Source organism: Macaca fascicularis, chromosome 1 (genome assembly GCF_037993035.2).
Source record: "Macaca fascicularis isolate 582-1 chromosome 1, T2T-MFA8v1.1".
In the NCBI taxonomy this organism is placed as follows: Eukaryota; Metazoa; Chordata; class Mammalia; order Primates; family Cercopithecidae; genus Macaca; species Macaca fascicularis.
In genome coordinates this window covers 169,454,838-169,471,846 of record NC_088375.1, presented here as the reverse complement: position 1 = coordinate 169,471,846, position 17,009 = coordinate 169,454,838, and the positions used below count along the sequence as shown (strand labels likewise).

The 17,009-nt window shown below is 42.1% G+C and overlaps 1 protein-coding gene across 13 annotated transcripts in view; it reads left to right on the top strand.

The window, feature by feature from the left end:
* The window catches only part of AK4 (adenylate kinase 4), an 85,634-nt gene that overhangs the window by 55,936 nt on the left and 12,689 nt on the right, over window positions 1–17,009 (top strand). For 12 of the 13 annotated variants that reach the window (XR_012419115.1, XR_012419114.1, XM_045369666.2 and 9 more), the window contains one exon: window positions 15,583–15,755. Coding sequence is in view for 11 of the 13 variants with exons in the window: in XM_045369666.2 (XP_045225601.2) it covers window positions 15,583–15,755 (173 nt within the window). In the remaining 2 variants the exon portion in view is untranslated. Of the gene's footprint in view, window positions 1–346; window positions 609–15,582; window positions 15,756–17,009 lie in introns of those variants that run through there. The other variant, XM_074004713.1, reaches the window with a different exon arrangement.

Below are 17,009 nucleotides of genomic sequence, written 5' to 3'. Positions count from 1 at the left end.
TGTCCTGTCACCAATAAGAGAACCCAGATTTTGGAGAGATGGACAGGTTGATTAGGGATAAAGGGAGAATGAGGTGTGTAAACTGCAGAGAATTTAATTTTATCTTTTTCTGTAATACATGATCACTATAAAACATCCAGGCCATATGGAGAATTGCAACAGAAAACAACAAATCACCTGAAATTCCACCAGCCACAAACAACCAGGGTGAACAGTTGAAAACCATCATTCTAGATACCTCCCTGTGCACATATGTAGATAGAAATGTGTAAGAAGGCATCAGACTTTCTGTGCTTTAAAAAAGTATTTAATTTTACTGAATTTTTTTTTTTTTTTTTTTTTTAAGATGGAGTCTCACCCTGTCACCGAGGCTGGAGTGCAGTGGCACAATCTCGGCTAACTGCAATCTCCACCTCCCAGGTTCAAGCGATTCTCCTACCTCAACCTCCCAAGTAGTTGGGATTACAGGCATGCACCACCATGACTGGCTAATTTTTTATATTTTTGATAGAGACAGGCTATCACCATGTTGGGTAGGCTGGTCTCAAACTTCTGACCTCAAGTAACCCACCCGCCTTGGCCTCCCAAAGTGCTGGAATTACAGGTGTGAGCCACTGTGCTCATCCTTAATTTTATTCAAATTTAACAATAACAAAACTAAAGTGAACCTGAAGGAATTATTACTGAGCTTCAGATAAATCTTTTTTCATCACCAAGGATATTAATTCCTATGAGAGCTCTTCAACATTATAAAAGCCACTAGACTGACATTTGTTTTGTTTTGTTTTAAACTCACATTTCAAATTTAGACAGGAGGCATTGTCTCTCTACAGTGAACCATGAGGGAATTTATACTTCCTTTAACCTCCTCTCACCCTTCGTCTCTCTCAATTTTTTTGGCTTTTGTCATTAAAAATTTATTACAGTTTTCTTCTGCGAATGTAATGCCTCAGTTTTTTTCTTACATTAAAAAAATTTAGATGAATTCTGTGCACTGGTTCTTTTACCCACCTCTACTCATTTTATTTTGATTAATCTCTTGGTTATATCTGTGAATATACTAGAAATCATTGAAATGTACACTTTAAATGAATTAATTGTATGGTATGTGAATTATATCTGAGTAAAAGTGCACTGCTGTTTAACACAGCTTTTTCATTCAACACTGGGTTGACTGGATTTTGTTGGATATTTTTTTTCGTCCTTCCCTCTTCTCCCCTCTCTGCAGAACAGCTCATAATATGTTTGGGAATGTCTAATTTTTCTATAGTTAGCTAACTGTGATATTTTTGAGTTGTTCTTTTGTCTTTCAAAACATTGCAACCATTGTTTCATTGTCTTCTGGCCTTGTTCCCCATTTTATTTTATTTTTATTTGTTAAATAGAGACAGGGTCTTACTCTGGCACTCAGGCAAGAGTACAATGGTGCAATCGTATTAATAACTCACTGCACTCTCAAACTCCTGGATCCTCCCGCCTCAGCCTCCCAAGTAGCTAGGACTACAGGCATATGCTGCCATGCCCAGCTAGTTTTTTATTTTTTGTTTAGACAGGGTCTTGCTATGTTGCCCAGGCTGGTCTCGAACTCTTAGGTTCAAGCAAACTTCCTGCTTGAGCTCTCCAAAGTACTTGGATTTACAGGTGTGAGCCACTGTGCACAACCCTTTTCCACCTGTTTCAAGGTGATTTTTTTTCACCCCGGTTATTTCTTCATACTTGAAGTCAATAGAATAACTTGATGTTGTTTTTATTGGATATTCTATTGACTATTTTTTGTCTTTATACTTTAAATTTTTCTTGCTTCTGTGTTTCCTTCTACTTTCAGGCACACTCGTATCTTTTTTTAAATTTTTTTTTTATTTTTTGAGATGGAGTCTCGCTCTGTCGCCCAGGCTGGAGTGCAGTGGCCAGATCTCAGCTCACTGCAAGCTCCGCCTACCAGGTTCCTGCCATTCTCCTGCCTCAGCCTCCCGAGTAGCTGGGATTACAGGCGCCCGCCACCTCGCCTGGCTAGTTTTTTGTATTTTTTAGTAGAGACGGGGTTTCACCGTGTTAGCCAGGATGGTCTCGATCTCCTGACCTCGTGATCCGCCCGCCTCCCAAAGTGCTGGGATTACAGGCTTGAGCCACCCCGCCCGGCCACACTCGTATCTTTTATTTTGAGGCAGGAGAGAATGAAACTTTGTTTATATTCCGTAACTGTTTGATTTTTCAACCTGTACATGCCGTGCACCTGTGCTGTGGGCCCTGACACTTACTGTTCCCTCTACCAGCAGTGCCCTGTCTCCAGATATCTGGGTGGATTGCTGGATACGGATCCCTACACAGATAACCATTCCTCAGAAGGTCTGTCTTGTACCATTCTGTCTACCCACGTCACTCTTCTTACATTATTATAATGTGACATTATGTATTTATCAGCATATTTGATTTTCCATTCCTCCCCTATCCCTCTACCACCAGTGCAGGCCCCAGAAAGCACAGGTTATGTCCATTTTGTTCATGGCTGTATTACCAGTACCTATAACAGTGCTTGGCATGTGGTAAAGACTTATACATCCAGTTGTAGACAGGTCATGCCTGCAATCTGTAGCTGAGCCTTTAGAAGGTATACTTGGATTCTGTTACTTTTCTGGGGATAGAAATACAGGCCTATGGTGAAATCATTTACAAATTTCTTTAGTCTTAATTGCAATACAGTGGGACCAGTTTTCCCCTAATTTGTATATGGGGACTTATATTCAAAGAACAAGCAAGCAGGCCAGACGCGGTGGCTCATGCCTATAATCCTAGCACTTTGGGAGGCCAAAGAGGAGAATTGCTTGAGTCCAGCCTGGTTAACAAAGCCAGACCCCATCTGTGTGCACGCACATGCACACACACACACACACACAAAATCCAGGTGTGGTGATGTTTGCTTGTAGTCCAGCTACTTGGGTGGGGGGTGGCTGAGGCAAGAGGAACCCTTGAGCCCAGGAGTTAGAGGTTGCAGTGAGCTATGATCACATCACTGCCCCCCATCCTGGGTGACAGCGAGACCCTGTCTCAAACAAAACAAAACAACAAACAAACCGAGCAGAATTCTTAAACGGAAGAGCCTTTAAGCAGGGGGTTTGCAGATGACAGCTCCTTCCTCAATGGAATATGCATTTGCCCTTATGGGGAAAGGGCTCAGTGATTTTAGTGTAACTTATTTAAGAATGAGGGTTATAAGGTAACAGTTTTATCTGTGTCTTTATTCAGGAAAAATCATTGCGATGATCCCAGAGGATCTCAGTGAAGCCATTTGGGAATTTCCCCAAGAATTCCTACCTGAAAGGAATTCATCTTTTATTTCCCTAAGCCTCTTTGAAGATGCACACTTGTGGTTTAAAACCAAATTTTCTGGAGTACTTATCTTCTGCTTGTTAGTGGATCACCCAGTAGTGATTGTAGCATATCTAGGTTTTTAAAGTCTTTTTTTCTTTCTTTCTTTTTCCTTCCTCCTCCCTTCCTCCTTACCTCCTTTCCTGCCTCTATCTTGCCCTGTCACCCAGGCTGGAGTGCAGTGTCACGATCACAGCTCACTGCATCTTCAGTCCCTTGGGCTCAAGGAATCCTCCCACCTCAGCTTTGGGGGTCTTTTTCTATTAACCTATAAGCTTCCTGAGGGCAGGACCCACTTATTTCAAATTTCTCAAACCCTGGGATCTATAACTAGTGTCCCAGGAAGCTTCCATGAGCAGGAAGTGGGTTCTAGAGCGCTCAGCACGGTGGGGAGTATGGGGCTCACAGAGTGACAGGAGGGAGCATAAACTTCAGTTGCCAACATCTGGAGCACAGCTGCTGCTTTTGTTTTCTTTTCTTTTTTTTTTTTTTTTACTTCTACTTTCATTTTAGGTTTAGGGGATAACTTGTGCAGGTTTGTTACACGGACTACAGGCCCCCGCCACCACGCCCGGCTAATTTTTTTATGTTGGTGGTAGAGATGGTGTTTCACCATGTTAGCCAGGCTGGTCTCGATCTCCTGACCTCGTGATCTGCCCGCCTCAGCCTCCCAAAGTGCTGGGATTATAGGTGTGAGCCACCGTGCCCGGCTACATGGGTAAATTTCGTGTACAGATGATCCTGTCACCAAGGTAGCATAGTACCTGACAGGTAGCTTTCCAACCTCTGCACCCTGGTCCTGGTTCAGGCAGTCCCTGTTGTCTGTTGTGCCCATCTTTGTGTCCATGTGTATTCAATTAGCTACCCCTTGTAAGTGGGAACACATGGTATTTGGTTTTCTGGTCCTGTGCTAGTTCTCTTAGGCTAATGGCCTTCAGCTGCATCCATGTTGCTACAAAGGACATGATCTCGTTCTTATGGCTGTGTAGTATTCCATGGTATATATATACCACATTTTCTTTATCCAGTCCACCATTGATGGGCATCTCTGTTGATTCCATGTTTTTGTTATGGTGAATAGTAACTATTATGAACATACAAATACATGTGTCTTTTTGGTAGGACAATTTATTTTTCTTTGGATATATACCCAATAATGGTTTTGCTGGTAGTTGTAAGTTCTTTGGGAAATCTCCACACTGCTTTCCACAGTGACTGAACTAATTTACATTCCCACTAGCAGTGTATAAGTGTTCCTGTTTCTCTGCAACCTTGCTGGCATTTGTTTTTTTTGACTTTTTAATAGTAGGACAGCTGCTGCTGCTTTTCACCATCTTTTAATAATAACTGGATGACATGGAATCTGGAGGTCTTTGATACAAATGTACAAGTAAACATTGTGTAAATAGATAAGGAAAGTATAAGATAGGAGAGAGAAAAGGCCTTTATGAAGCAGGTTTTGGTGGTGATTAATTTGCTACTAAGGCTTTCAGTTGGTGGTGTGAATGATTTGAAATCCTGGGCTAGGGAAGGCTGTGGAAGAATAACCAACCACCTGCTTTCAACTTTAAGCTAATCATTCAGTGATTGAGTGTCATGAACAATGGCTTGCATTTGTAACTTGGTTCTTACTTACTCAACAACTGGGAAGAGATCGGTGGTCTGAAGCAACTATGTTAGCTCCAGATCTTAATGGAGGTAGGAAGGGGGCTGATGTCGCACAGCCTTTTCACAAGCTGCCAACCCCAGGCGGATGTTGGAAGTTGCCCTTCCGAACTGCCCTTTCATTTCCATCAGGCGGAGGGCTTGCTTTGCTGCCTGGGAATGTGGTGGTGGACTCTGGCTCTGCACCCTTCCTGCAGAGTGAATGCACTCCAAATTAGAAAAACAGAAGTGTCCTACTTTCTATTCCCCACCACTGCCTCAGCTTGTTGCTGCGGCACCTCCTGCTTCAGCTGCCCTTCCTTGGGCTCTTGGCATGGCTGGGAGGAGCAGGTGCCAAGGCCCAGTGGCCAGCACTGCTGGGAACGCAATACCAGTCAGGAATTTAATGATATCTCACTGCACTTAGTACATATCTTGGGGGGTCTTAAAAAAAACAACCTGTAGATGTCACAATTAGTGATATAACAAGACAGATTCTGGAAGTAATTTAAAAATATAAAATTTCAGCTTTCAGTCTGGATTGGCTGAATGAAAAGAGTGAGCAGCTTTTCTAGGTTTGGTTAGGGGATGAGGAATAGGGATAGTCTGGTGTGGAAACATGCGGTGGAACAGTCCCCTCTGAGGAGCTAACGGGAGGAAAGCAAGCAGTCCATGCTTAAACATGATCTTTATTTTACGTTAGCTATTGGCATTTCTCCTTCTTCAACAATTAATGGAATATATTCACATTTGGAATGGGCTAATTAAGGAACCTAGAATAACGCTAGTCAGTCATTTAGAAAGCCTTTCTTGGAGTGTTACTTTTAGTAAATGTAAAAACATACTTCAACTTGTAATTCTCTCTAAATGGAAAAATTATAAATGCTGCCACCTGTTGACAAAATTTGAGTGTGCATTCTACTCCACTTGGTCAGTGATCCCTGCCCACAGGGGATCTTACTGGCTGGATGACCCTCACTAAAAATGCTTTAAAATTTGCTGGTCTGACTGTACCTTATCTGACGTTCTGTTCTTGGCAGCTGATTGGTGTGAGAATTACACCTGAATTGCTTTGATTTGTTCAGCCCAACTTGTGACACGGATGTAGATCAATTTAAAGAATGCTGAAGCTCCCAGGCTACTTTATAGACTCCACCATTTTAAGGCACCATTTCATATTGTATGCCCTGAAGCCTTAAAGTTAGGATCTGTGGCTGAAAAGTATGTTTTTCTTTTTCTTTTCTTTTTTTTTTTTTTTGAGATAGAGTCTTGCTCAGTCACCCAGGCTGGAGTGCAGTGGCATGAACATGGCTCACTGCAGTCTCACCCTCCTGGACTCAAGTGATCCTCCTGCCTCAGCCTCCTGAGTAGCTGGGACTAAAGGCACACACCACCATGCCTGGTTAATTTTAAGTTATTTTGTAGAGACAGGATCTCACTTCGTTGCCCAGGCTGGTCCCAAAATCCTGGGCTCAAGTGAAATCCTCCCAAAATGCTGGGACTGTAGGTGTTAGCCATTCTTCTCGGCTGAGTATCCATATTTTAAAAGTCTTGTAGACGAATAAATGCTGCTACTCACTTTGTAGAGCCCTTGCCCTTATGTCTAACCAGAGTGAGAGAAAGCCCCTCTTCAGGACCTGTGACACCACACCTGTGAAATAGCACCCCAAACTTTGGAGGCAGCCTTAGCCTATCCGCAGGGCCTTTGTGACCACTGCTGGGTCTATCTAGTTCCCCACACTTGCCCTGAAAATGGCACTCTTCGAGGCCAGTCACTTCCAACTCTGCCTTTCACTTCTGAGAGGAAGGTAAGCCATCCTCTTTTCTCCTTTCTTTTATATCTGCTTCGGTTTCTCTAATATTGATTCCCCTCCTCACCTTACCCTCTGGAATCCTTTTTCCTGACAGTTTCCCCCACCCTCCTCGCCACAGACCCATGCTATTTGCAGAAGTCTCCACTTTCTGTAATAAAGAGAACCTAGATTTCCCCTTAGGATGCGACTTTCTTTCTTGTCTTTTCTGTTACCGAGGACTTTCTCCTATGTGAAAATCTCATGTTGGGTGATGGTGATGGTGGTGGTGGTATTATTATTCTGCCTCCTAGTGTGTCTTTCATCCTTTGCTGAAAGCTCAAATCTATCTTTATCCTTCATGTCTTTCTTGTTCCCAAACCTGCTGTTTGTCTTTTTACCTCCAGTCCCACATTGCCTTCATTTTTTCCAAGTACTGCCCACCCCCTGCCATGCAGTTTATCCTGAGCTAGCCACTATTCTGGAATTTACATATAGTAATTTACTTATTTCTCATAATGACTTTATGAATTAGGTATTATTATTTTCATAGGCATAGAGAAGTAAAGTAACCAGGGTCACAAGTAAGGGGCTTAGCTGGACCTCAAACACAGGCAGCTTGCCTCTGGATCTATATTCCTAACTGTGAATCAACTTTTCCTTAGTCATGTGTTTCAGGTCATGTGCAAAGACGCTCATTGCAGTTTGACTGGAAACAACTTGGATGTCCATCATTAGGGGATTGGTTAAATTATGCTTTATCCAAACCATGCTGTAGTCTGCAGTTATTAAAGAGCATGATTCCCAGCACTTTGGGAAGCTGAGGCAACAGGATTGCTTGAGGCCAGGAGTTCAAGACCAGCCCAGCGAACAAACCAAGACCCTGTGTCTGCAGAAGAGAATGAGACAGTAATATGTATTATGCAGAAAAAAATCTCCAAAGAGAAAAAGCAAGGTGCAGAACATTTCTTGTTGTGTATGTGGGAAGAAAATCATCTGTACGTGCAGTGCTGGATCAGGCGGTTCCTGAAGCCATACAAGATTTGGATTCCTCAAGTCGTTTTGTAAGCTGCCCGTCACAGACATCAGGATCAGGCATTTCTCCCTGTCTGAGAATTTGCTTCTCACAGTCTGCCGTTTTCTGTTCAGGAGGAAGACAGCATGGTGTGGTACATGGCATGTGATTGTAGAGACAAATAGCACTTCATTTAAATCTAGGTTCATCACTTATCATGTGATCTTGAGCAAGTCATTTCACTTTTCCCAGCCTTGGTTTTTACAGTTTTCAAATGGGGATAAGGCCTACCTGACAGAATTATTGTGACTTTTGAGATAATATTTGCTCATTCAACAAATATTTTTATTCAGCACCTACTGTGTGCAAAGCACTCTTACAGCACTAAGGATATAGCAGTAAACAATAACTTAAAATGTTCTACTCTGATTTAGCTTACTTCTGGTGGGAATAGAAGCACTTATAAAGTAAATCGTATATGGCAAATGGTGATATATACTCTGAAGGAAAACAAAAGGAAAATAAAGGGTGAATAGGATTGTTGGCATGTGGTAGAGTGCAGTTAGAGAAGTCTTAACAAGGCACCACTGGAGCCAAGATTTGGAGGAGCTGAGGATATACATGGGAGTCTGGAGCAAAAGTGGAGGGGACATGAACTGTGAATGTCCAAGGTGGGCACATGCGTGCCTGCCTGAGAGCTGCAAGGACGCCAGTATGGCTGGCATGGAAACATGGACAGAGAAATGAGGTGAGAGAGGTGGCAGGGCAGGGGCCCAGGTGGGTAGGCCTCTGCAAGCCTGTACAGTTTTGGCTTTTCCTCTGCATATAATATATCTGGCACATCAGGGATGCTCTACAAGTGGTAACTGTGATGATAAAGATGCCACCGTGATGCTCTGCTCTTTAGGTAGGTAGAAGAAAGATAGATGGGGCAACATTGTGGGCATGATCTCAGTGCACTGCACCCTCTGCCTCCTGGGCTCAAGTGATGTTCCCACCTTAGCATCCCAAAGTGCTGGGATGAGCCACTGTGCTCAGCCTAGGATCCTCCCCCCAACTCTTTTTTTGAGACAGGATCTTGGCCTCTCACCTAGGCTGTAGTACAGTGGCACAATCACAGCTCACTGCAGCCTCGACTTGCTGGGCTTAAGCGTTCCTCCTACCTCAGCCTCCCAAGTAGCTGGGACTACAAACGGGCACCACCATGCCCACCTAATTTTTGTACTTTTTGTAGAGATGAGGTCTCACTATGTTGCCCAGGCTGGAGGATTCTTTTTAACGATTACTTTTTATATGCCTGATACAGCAGCATCATTGAATAGAAAGAGAGAGCACTTTAGCAGAAATCTAAGGACCTGATGTCATATGCATTGTGCTGTTGGCTTTCACTGAATCCAAACTTAATTAAACTGACGGTAATAACTTCTCTGTCCACCTCATAGGGTTAATGAGAAGAATAAGAGATAAGTAAATTTATAGAAATGCTTTGTGAACAGTTTCGTATATGTGAAGCATAAAGGCTATGTTTGCTGAGCTGCAGACTTGGAAGCCATGTAGTCCAGCTCCTTCGAAGGCATAGTTGTCTTGTCTTTGTGAATGCTTCTAGAAGAGGGCACTCACTACAGAAAATACCACAAATTTGCCACTTTTCTTGATTTGGATCCTTAGTTACAGTTAACAGCCTGCACGTGCACTGGTTCCTTAGAAGTTGTGCCGTGTTGCTGCCTCAAGGTACACTTGTACTATCAACAGCTTAAGAGTGAGTCTTTGTGTTGACTCCATCTGTAACCCAAATGAAACCCCACCATGATAAGGTGTTGAACTGGATCAGGAAAGTAGATTAAGGAGCTTTACTATTAAAGAGTCAGGTAGGTGGTGAAAGGGGCAAACTGAGAAACCAAGGGAAGGAGGCTTATGGAAGTAGTGGCTGTGTTGTGCCCAGGTTCTGTGCTGTGCTGGGGTTGAGCTCCCTGTGACTAATGACTACCCGTGCCGAGCTGTAACTGCCACAGAGAGCACCAGGGACTTCCCAAACTCTTAGAAAAAACCCAGAAAAGGAATTAAATGTGGGCAATTAAATGTGGGTGGATGAGGGCCTTTCTTTGCTGCTGCTGCTTTTGTATTGAATTGGGAAATGAGCTGAGCTTCTAGGTGAGCTCTACCAAAAGCAGCGGCGACTGTTTATTAACCAGCACGCTCTCCACGTGCCCAGCACTTTGCATCTTATACATTTTACAGGGATTGTCACCTTTTTTTGAGACGGAGTCTCGCTCTGTCGCCCAGACTGGAGTGCAGTGGCGCGATCTCCACTCACTGCAAGCTCCGCCTCCTGGATTCACGCCATTCTCCCGCCTCAGCCTCCCGTGTAGCTGGGACTACAGCCACCACTATGCCTGGCTAATTTTTGTATTTTTAGTGGAGACAGGGTTCCACCGTGTTAGCCAGGATGGTCTCGATCTCCTGACCTCGTGATCCGCCCGTCTCGGCCTCTCAAAGTGCTAGGATTACAGGCGTGAGCCACCGTGCCCGGCAGGGATTGTCACTTTTAATCCTCAAACTGCCCTGTGCAGTAGGCATTACCCTTTGTCATGGGCTGAGTTGCGGATGTGTCCTCTGACCCGGAATTCGTGTGTTGAAGTCCTAACCATGCCCCCTCCCCCTGCCCCTGCAATACCTCAGATTGTGACTATATTTAGAGATAAGGTCTGTAAAGAGGTGATTAAGTTAAAATGAGGTCATTAGAGTGGACCCCAATCCATTCTGACTGGTGTCCTTATAAGAAAAGGACATTTGGACTTGGATACATAGAGTAAAGACCATGTGAAGGCAGCAGGAGAGATAGCCATCTATGAATCAGAGGCCTCTGAAGGAACAAACCCTGCTGATACCTTGGTCTTGGACTTATAGCCTCCAGGATTGTTTAAGCTACCCAGTCTGTGGCAGCCCTAGAAAACTAATGTGCCCTTGCTTTTTTTTTTTTTTTTTTTTTTTTTTTTTTTGTGGTGGTGGTGGTGGTTGGTTGTTTGTTTTGAGATGGAGTCCCTCTCTGTCGCCCAGGCTGGAGTGTAGTGGCACGATCTCAGCTCACTACAACCTCTACCTCCCGGGTTCAAGCGATTCTCTTGCCTCCGCCTCCTGAGTAGCTGGGATTACAGGCGTGGGCCACCATGCCTGGGTTATTTTTGTATTTTTAGTAGAGATGGGGTTTCGCCATATTGGCCAGGCTGGTCTTGAACTCCTGACCTCAAGAGATCCATCCTTCTTGACTTCCCAGAGTGCTAGGATTACAGGCATGAGCCACTGTGCCTGGCCCCTTTTTTCATATCTGAGGAAACTAAGGATCTGAGAGTATATGAAACTTGCCAAAGTTCTCATAGTTACGGCTAGGTAAAGGCCAGGGATTAAATCCAGGTGTGTCTGTTTTCAAAGCATGTGCTAATACCTAATGTGTTATATTGAGTCTTGAGAGTGTCTACCTTAAGGCTGTTTCTCCTCACTTTTGAAATAGTGAGTGGCACCCAGATCTTTGACTTATGTCTGGTACATTGTTCTTACTAATATACCATGCTTGCTCCCCTGCCACTACTTCCCTTAGAGGTAAGATACTGGACAAGTACATGAGCGCCTCTGGAGAAGAACTGCTCAAACAGGTGACTAAGTTAGGGACTTCATAAATCTGGAAAGATTTGCATGTGTTTAGGACTTTCCTTCCCAGCTGTCTTCTGATGAAATGAGATAGAGGCAACTTGTTCTTCAAAGTGGTTTGTTACCTGCTTAGAAGTAGAGTTAAGCCTGACAGAAAAATGGGGCGGATGAGTGTTTGTTATTATACTTGCACTGTTGCTGTCACTGAGAAGTTTGGTGGTTTGTCATGAATCAGGGGTAAATATTAGAAATACCCAAGTCCTGCTCTCACTCCTAGATGTTCTACTCTAGGAAGTCTGGGACAGGATCTGAGCATCCATCATCACTGATTTTTTTCTTTTCTTTTTGAGGAAGAGTCTTGCTCTGTCACCAGGCTGGAGTGCAGTGGCGCGATCTTGGCTCACTGCAACCTCTGCCTCCCGGGTTTCAGTGATTCTCCTGCCTTAGCCTCCTGATTAGCTGGGATTACAGGTGCCTGCCCATGCCCGGCTAATTTTTGTATTTTTAGTAAGAGATGGGGTTTCACCAAGTTGGCCAGGATGGTCTTGATCTCTTGACCTCAGGTCATCCACCTGCCTCGGCCTCCCAAAGTGCTGGGATTACAGGCCTGAGCCACCGCACTCGGCCCTGATTTTTTCTTTTGAGTCTTCCTTGATGATTTTGATGTGTCTCATCAAATGGAGAATGCTTGAAGTTGTGGAATGATTTATTTCTGTAGTTGTTCCTTCTAAACCAGCTTCAGGTACCTGTTGCTTGTAGTCTAAACCACTGGAAATTCATTATCATCTGTGGTCATTAGCAGGTCTGAATGTGAGAGTCCAGTAGGTAGCAGGTGCTATCCAACATGTTTTTGAAATTTGTCTTGCTGAGTTCAACCTATGTTGTACACTTTGCGTTTTACTCCTCCAGAGGGCTCCAGAGCTCAGCTGAGCAGACTGGCTTGTACCCTCATTAGACAAGGAAACTAGCCAATAAGATTTGAGCTTTTATTTGTTGGAGGAACTAACGTTACATTATCTTTTAGAGCTTCCTATTCTTTTCTAGTGGTTACCCCCCGCCACCCCCTACCCCACCCCCTACCCCACCCCAAGCTGTCATCCTCTATCTGAAGGATATAAAGACTGTTTTCTTGTCAAGGTCACAGAAGCTAGAACACAAGGCAGGGACTGTCGCTAAGATTTCAGGTCTTTAGAAGAGGGATCTCTAAAATTCTTTGTTTACATTTATCAGTGAAAATATTGAATTTACATCTTCAATATATGGATAATTATGTATAAATTATTTATTTACCCATGCAATTTCACTAATGTGATACCTTTTTTTTCCCCCAACAGTCTTACTCTGTCACCCAGGCTGGAGTGCAGTGCTGTGAACTCAGCTCACTGCAACTTCTGCCTCCCAGGTTCAAGCAATTCTCATGCCCCAGCCTCCCTAGTGGCTGGGATTACAGGCATGTGCCACCACGCCCGGCTAATTTTTGTATTTTTAGTAGACATGCAGTTTTGCCATGTTGACCAGGCTAGTCTCAAACTGCTGGCCTCAAGTGATCCACCGGCCTGGGCTTCCCAAAGTGCTGGGATTACATGCATGAGCCATCATGCCCGTCCACTAATGCGACATTCTTTTAAAAGAACGAACCTCCCCCTTCCCCAAGGTTCAAATATTTTCTTTCTATACTCCAATGAAGATAACTTTGGAAGCCACTGCTTTAGAAAATGCTTTTCATTGGTGCAGCAGAGGTTTGGGGGGAAAGAGTTTATAGATGATTTTGAGGTTGTTTGGGCTGTAGGTACCTTTTTTTCCTTTTCTCTTTCTCTTTCTCTCTGTTTCTCTGTCTTCTTTTCTTTCTTTTTTCTTTTGTTTTTTTTTGGAGACAGGAGCTTACTATCTCACTCTGTCACCCAGGCCGGAGTGCAATAGTGTGATTGTAGCTCACTGCAGCCTTGAACTCCGTGGGCTCAAGTGATCCTCCCACCTCAGCTTCCCAAGTACCTGGGACTACAGGTGTGCATCACCAGTAACAGCTACTTTTTTAATTTTTATTTTTGGTAGAGATGCGTTCTCTCTACATTGCCCAGGCCGGCCTTGAATTCCTGACCTTAAGTGATCCCACTGCCTCGGCCTCCTAAAGTGTTGAGATTACAGGCGTGAGCAACTGTGCCTGGCCTTGCAGGCAACTTTTTTTTTTTTTTTTTTTTTTATACTTTAAGTTCTAAGGTACATGTGCATAACGTGCAGGTTTGTTACGTATGTATACTTGTGCCATGTTGGTGTGCTGCACCCATTGACTCGTCAGCACCCATCAACTCGTCATTTACATCAGGTATAACTCCCAATGCAATCCCTCCCCCCTCCCCCCTCCCCTTGCAGGCAACTTTTTATTCCAGTTGTCATCTTGACATTTTAGTGAAGAGTGGGTTGTCCAGGGAAAGGCAGAACCTGACGGGCATTGAGAGGGGATTTTATGTGGATGACTCACAGGCAGTAAGGCAGGCTTTGGAGGGAATATTGGAGAGTTTACAAGCAATAGGTATCTGAAGCAGTAGTGTGGGTGGATTTTGTCACATTCAACTCAGTGAGCACTCAGAAATCAGATTGGCATTCACACAGACTTAGGGGTTTCAATGCAGTGCTGCACATTCATGTTTGAGCCACCAACTTTCTACAGTAAGGAAAGGAGTTCTTTGAATTGTAAGTGCTGCAGGGCCATGAATACCCATTTTTAAGTTGTCATCTTGATACTTCCAATTTGGAAGGGTAGAGATGGGCTGGTATTCTTATCTGAATGGATTTAAAGTTTCTCTTCTGGATATTCCATCTTTTATTATACTTTCAGCTCTTCATCCACCTGGTTCTTTTACCTAACTAGGATATAAAGACATTTTTTAAAAAGTGATATTAGATCCAGCAAGATTTTTGTCAGAGCAGATAAACTGGAGTGATTTATTTAGGAAAAAGTTACCACTATGCAGCCCCACCCAAGCCAAACCTGGAGTTACATTTAAAGAGGTCAGTCTCTGAAGAAAAGTGTAATTTGGGCTCATATGACCTAACTCCTGAGGTCACCCAGAGCTTATACTTAAATCAGAAAAGGAAGAGATGCCCATGAGCCCACATTTTAATTTTGTTATTTCCACACATTTAGAAAAGTAGGAAGAATAAGTTTTGCAGTATCCCAATAGATTTAAAAACTCTAGTTCCCTTTAAAATCTTTTAAATAGACTTAATTTAAAATTTTTTTCCGGCTTTATCACAGTATACTTGACAAATAAGTGTATATATTTAAGGTGTACAATGTGATGCTTTGATACATGCAGTGTGACATGATTACCACAGTCAGGTTTAATAATTAACATATCCATCACCTCATACAGGTATGATGTCTTATGTGTGTGGCGAGAATCCTTAAAATCAGCTCTCAGCACATTTCAAGTATACAATACAGTATTTATGATAGTCACCATGTTATTAATCAGATTGCCTACTTTGGTTAAAGTGCAGAGTCAGGTGAAGGTCTGGGTGGAGGATCATACTTTAATTGATTTAGACTCTAATATAAATGTATATAGTTAGTTTTGCTAACCTAAGAACCTACTCATAAACAGCTAGTGTTCAAAGGATATAAGATATGATATTTTCCCTTCACTTCTTTAACAGAAAGTGGAAATGAAGGTGATGTAACTTGCCTGAGGTCACACAGGTACTTAAGAGCAGAGAAAGGACTAGAGCCAGGACTGGCTTAGTGATTTTTAGTTTAGCACATTTTAAATTTTTATCATGTGATTCCTTAATCTTTGAGTCTTCCAAATGCAGAAGCTAGGTTATAGAATAGCATATTTTATTTTAATATTACATTTATGGAGGTAGACGTTCTTGGTTAAAGCTCTTTTTTAAAAAATAATTTCAACTTTTAGATTCAGAAGATACATGTGCAGGTTTGTGGTATGGGTTTATTATGTGGTGCTAAGGTTTGGGATGCAAATTATCCCATCACGCAGATAGTGTAAAGCTCCTTTTAGAATGGTATATGCAGATTTAATTCTGTCGCTGAAAATGTTTCAAGAACTAATTGGAATTGGGCAATATCTTGCGCATTTGACTTGTATTGTTTTTGGCATTTAGGTTTTCCTAGGACATTAGGACAAGCCAAAGCCCTCGACAAAATCTGTGAAGTGGATCTAGTGATCAGTTTGAACATTCCATTTGAAACACTTAAAGATCGTCTCAGCCGCCGTTGGATTCACCCTCCTAGCGGAAGGGTATATAACCTGGACTTCAATCCACCTCATGTACATGTAAGAATATACAAAGTGCTTTCACAACCCGACAAGAAAAAGACAAACAATTTCCATTGAAAAGTGGAGAAAAGGATATAAGTAGACCATTGAAAAAAGAATAAATCTACATGACTAAAAAACATTTTTTGAATGTTCAAATGTAGTAGTCAGGGAAGGGACATTTAAGTATTTAAATAGGATATCTCTTTGGATCCATTAGACTCGCAAAATCAAAATATAAAAATTTTAATTTTATATTTATTACCGATAAATATAGGTATATAATGTATATAATTATATTTATTTAAAAAATAAAACAAAGTCTATTGCTGGTGGGATCTGGGGAAAATAGTACTCTCATTTTTGTTAGCTAAAGTATTTGTAGCCTCTTTTTAAAGCAACATAGCAATGTATATTATGAATTTTAAGTAAATATTTAATTCAGGCTACTTTTAGGAGAATAGCTGTGGAAATGGAAGCATTAGTAGATTAGGTCATGTATACATTGATGTTTGTTTCAATGTTGCTGTAGTGGCCAAAAACAAAACCAAAAAAATCTCAAAAAAGCAAATGAATGTTCATCTATAGGGAAATGGTTAAATGAATTGGAGAATATTTACACCATCTTGGAATATAATATAGTCAGTAAAAAGAATGAATTAGCACTACTTAAAACTTAATACACCTTATTTTTAGATAAGCTTTAGGTTTACATAAAAATTAAATGGAAAATCCCCTCCCTCACTCACGCTTCTCCATTATTAGCATTTTGCATTAGTGTGGTACATTTGTTACAGTTAATAAACTAATAATAGAAAAGTTATTAACTAAAATTCATAGTTTGCATTGGCGTTCTCATTTTCTCTTTTATAGTCTGGATTTTGATAAATGCACAATGACATGACATTTGTCCATCATTACTGCCTTATACAGAATCGCTTCATGGTCTTATAATATTTCCTGTGCCCTACCTATTAATTCCTCCCTGATTTTCCCCAAACTTCTGAAAACTACAGATCTTTTTGCTGTCCTTATAATTTTGCCTTCTATAGAATGTCGTATCATTGGAATCATATAGTATGTCTGCTTGTCAGACTTGCTCCTTTCAGTTAGTGATATGCACTTACACATTCTGTGTTTTTTGGAGGCTTGGTAGCTGATTTATTTTTGTAAGTGAATAATGTTCCATTGTATGGATGTACCACAGTTTATTCATTTTGAAGAACATCTTGGTTCCATGTCTTGGCATTTATGAATAAAGTTGCTCCAAAT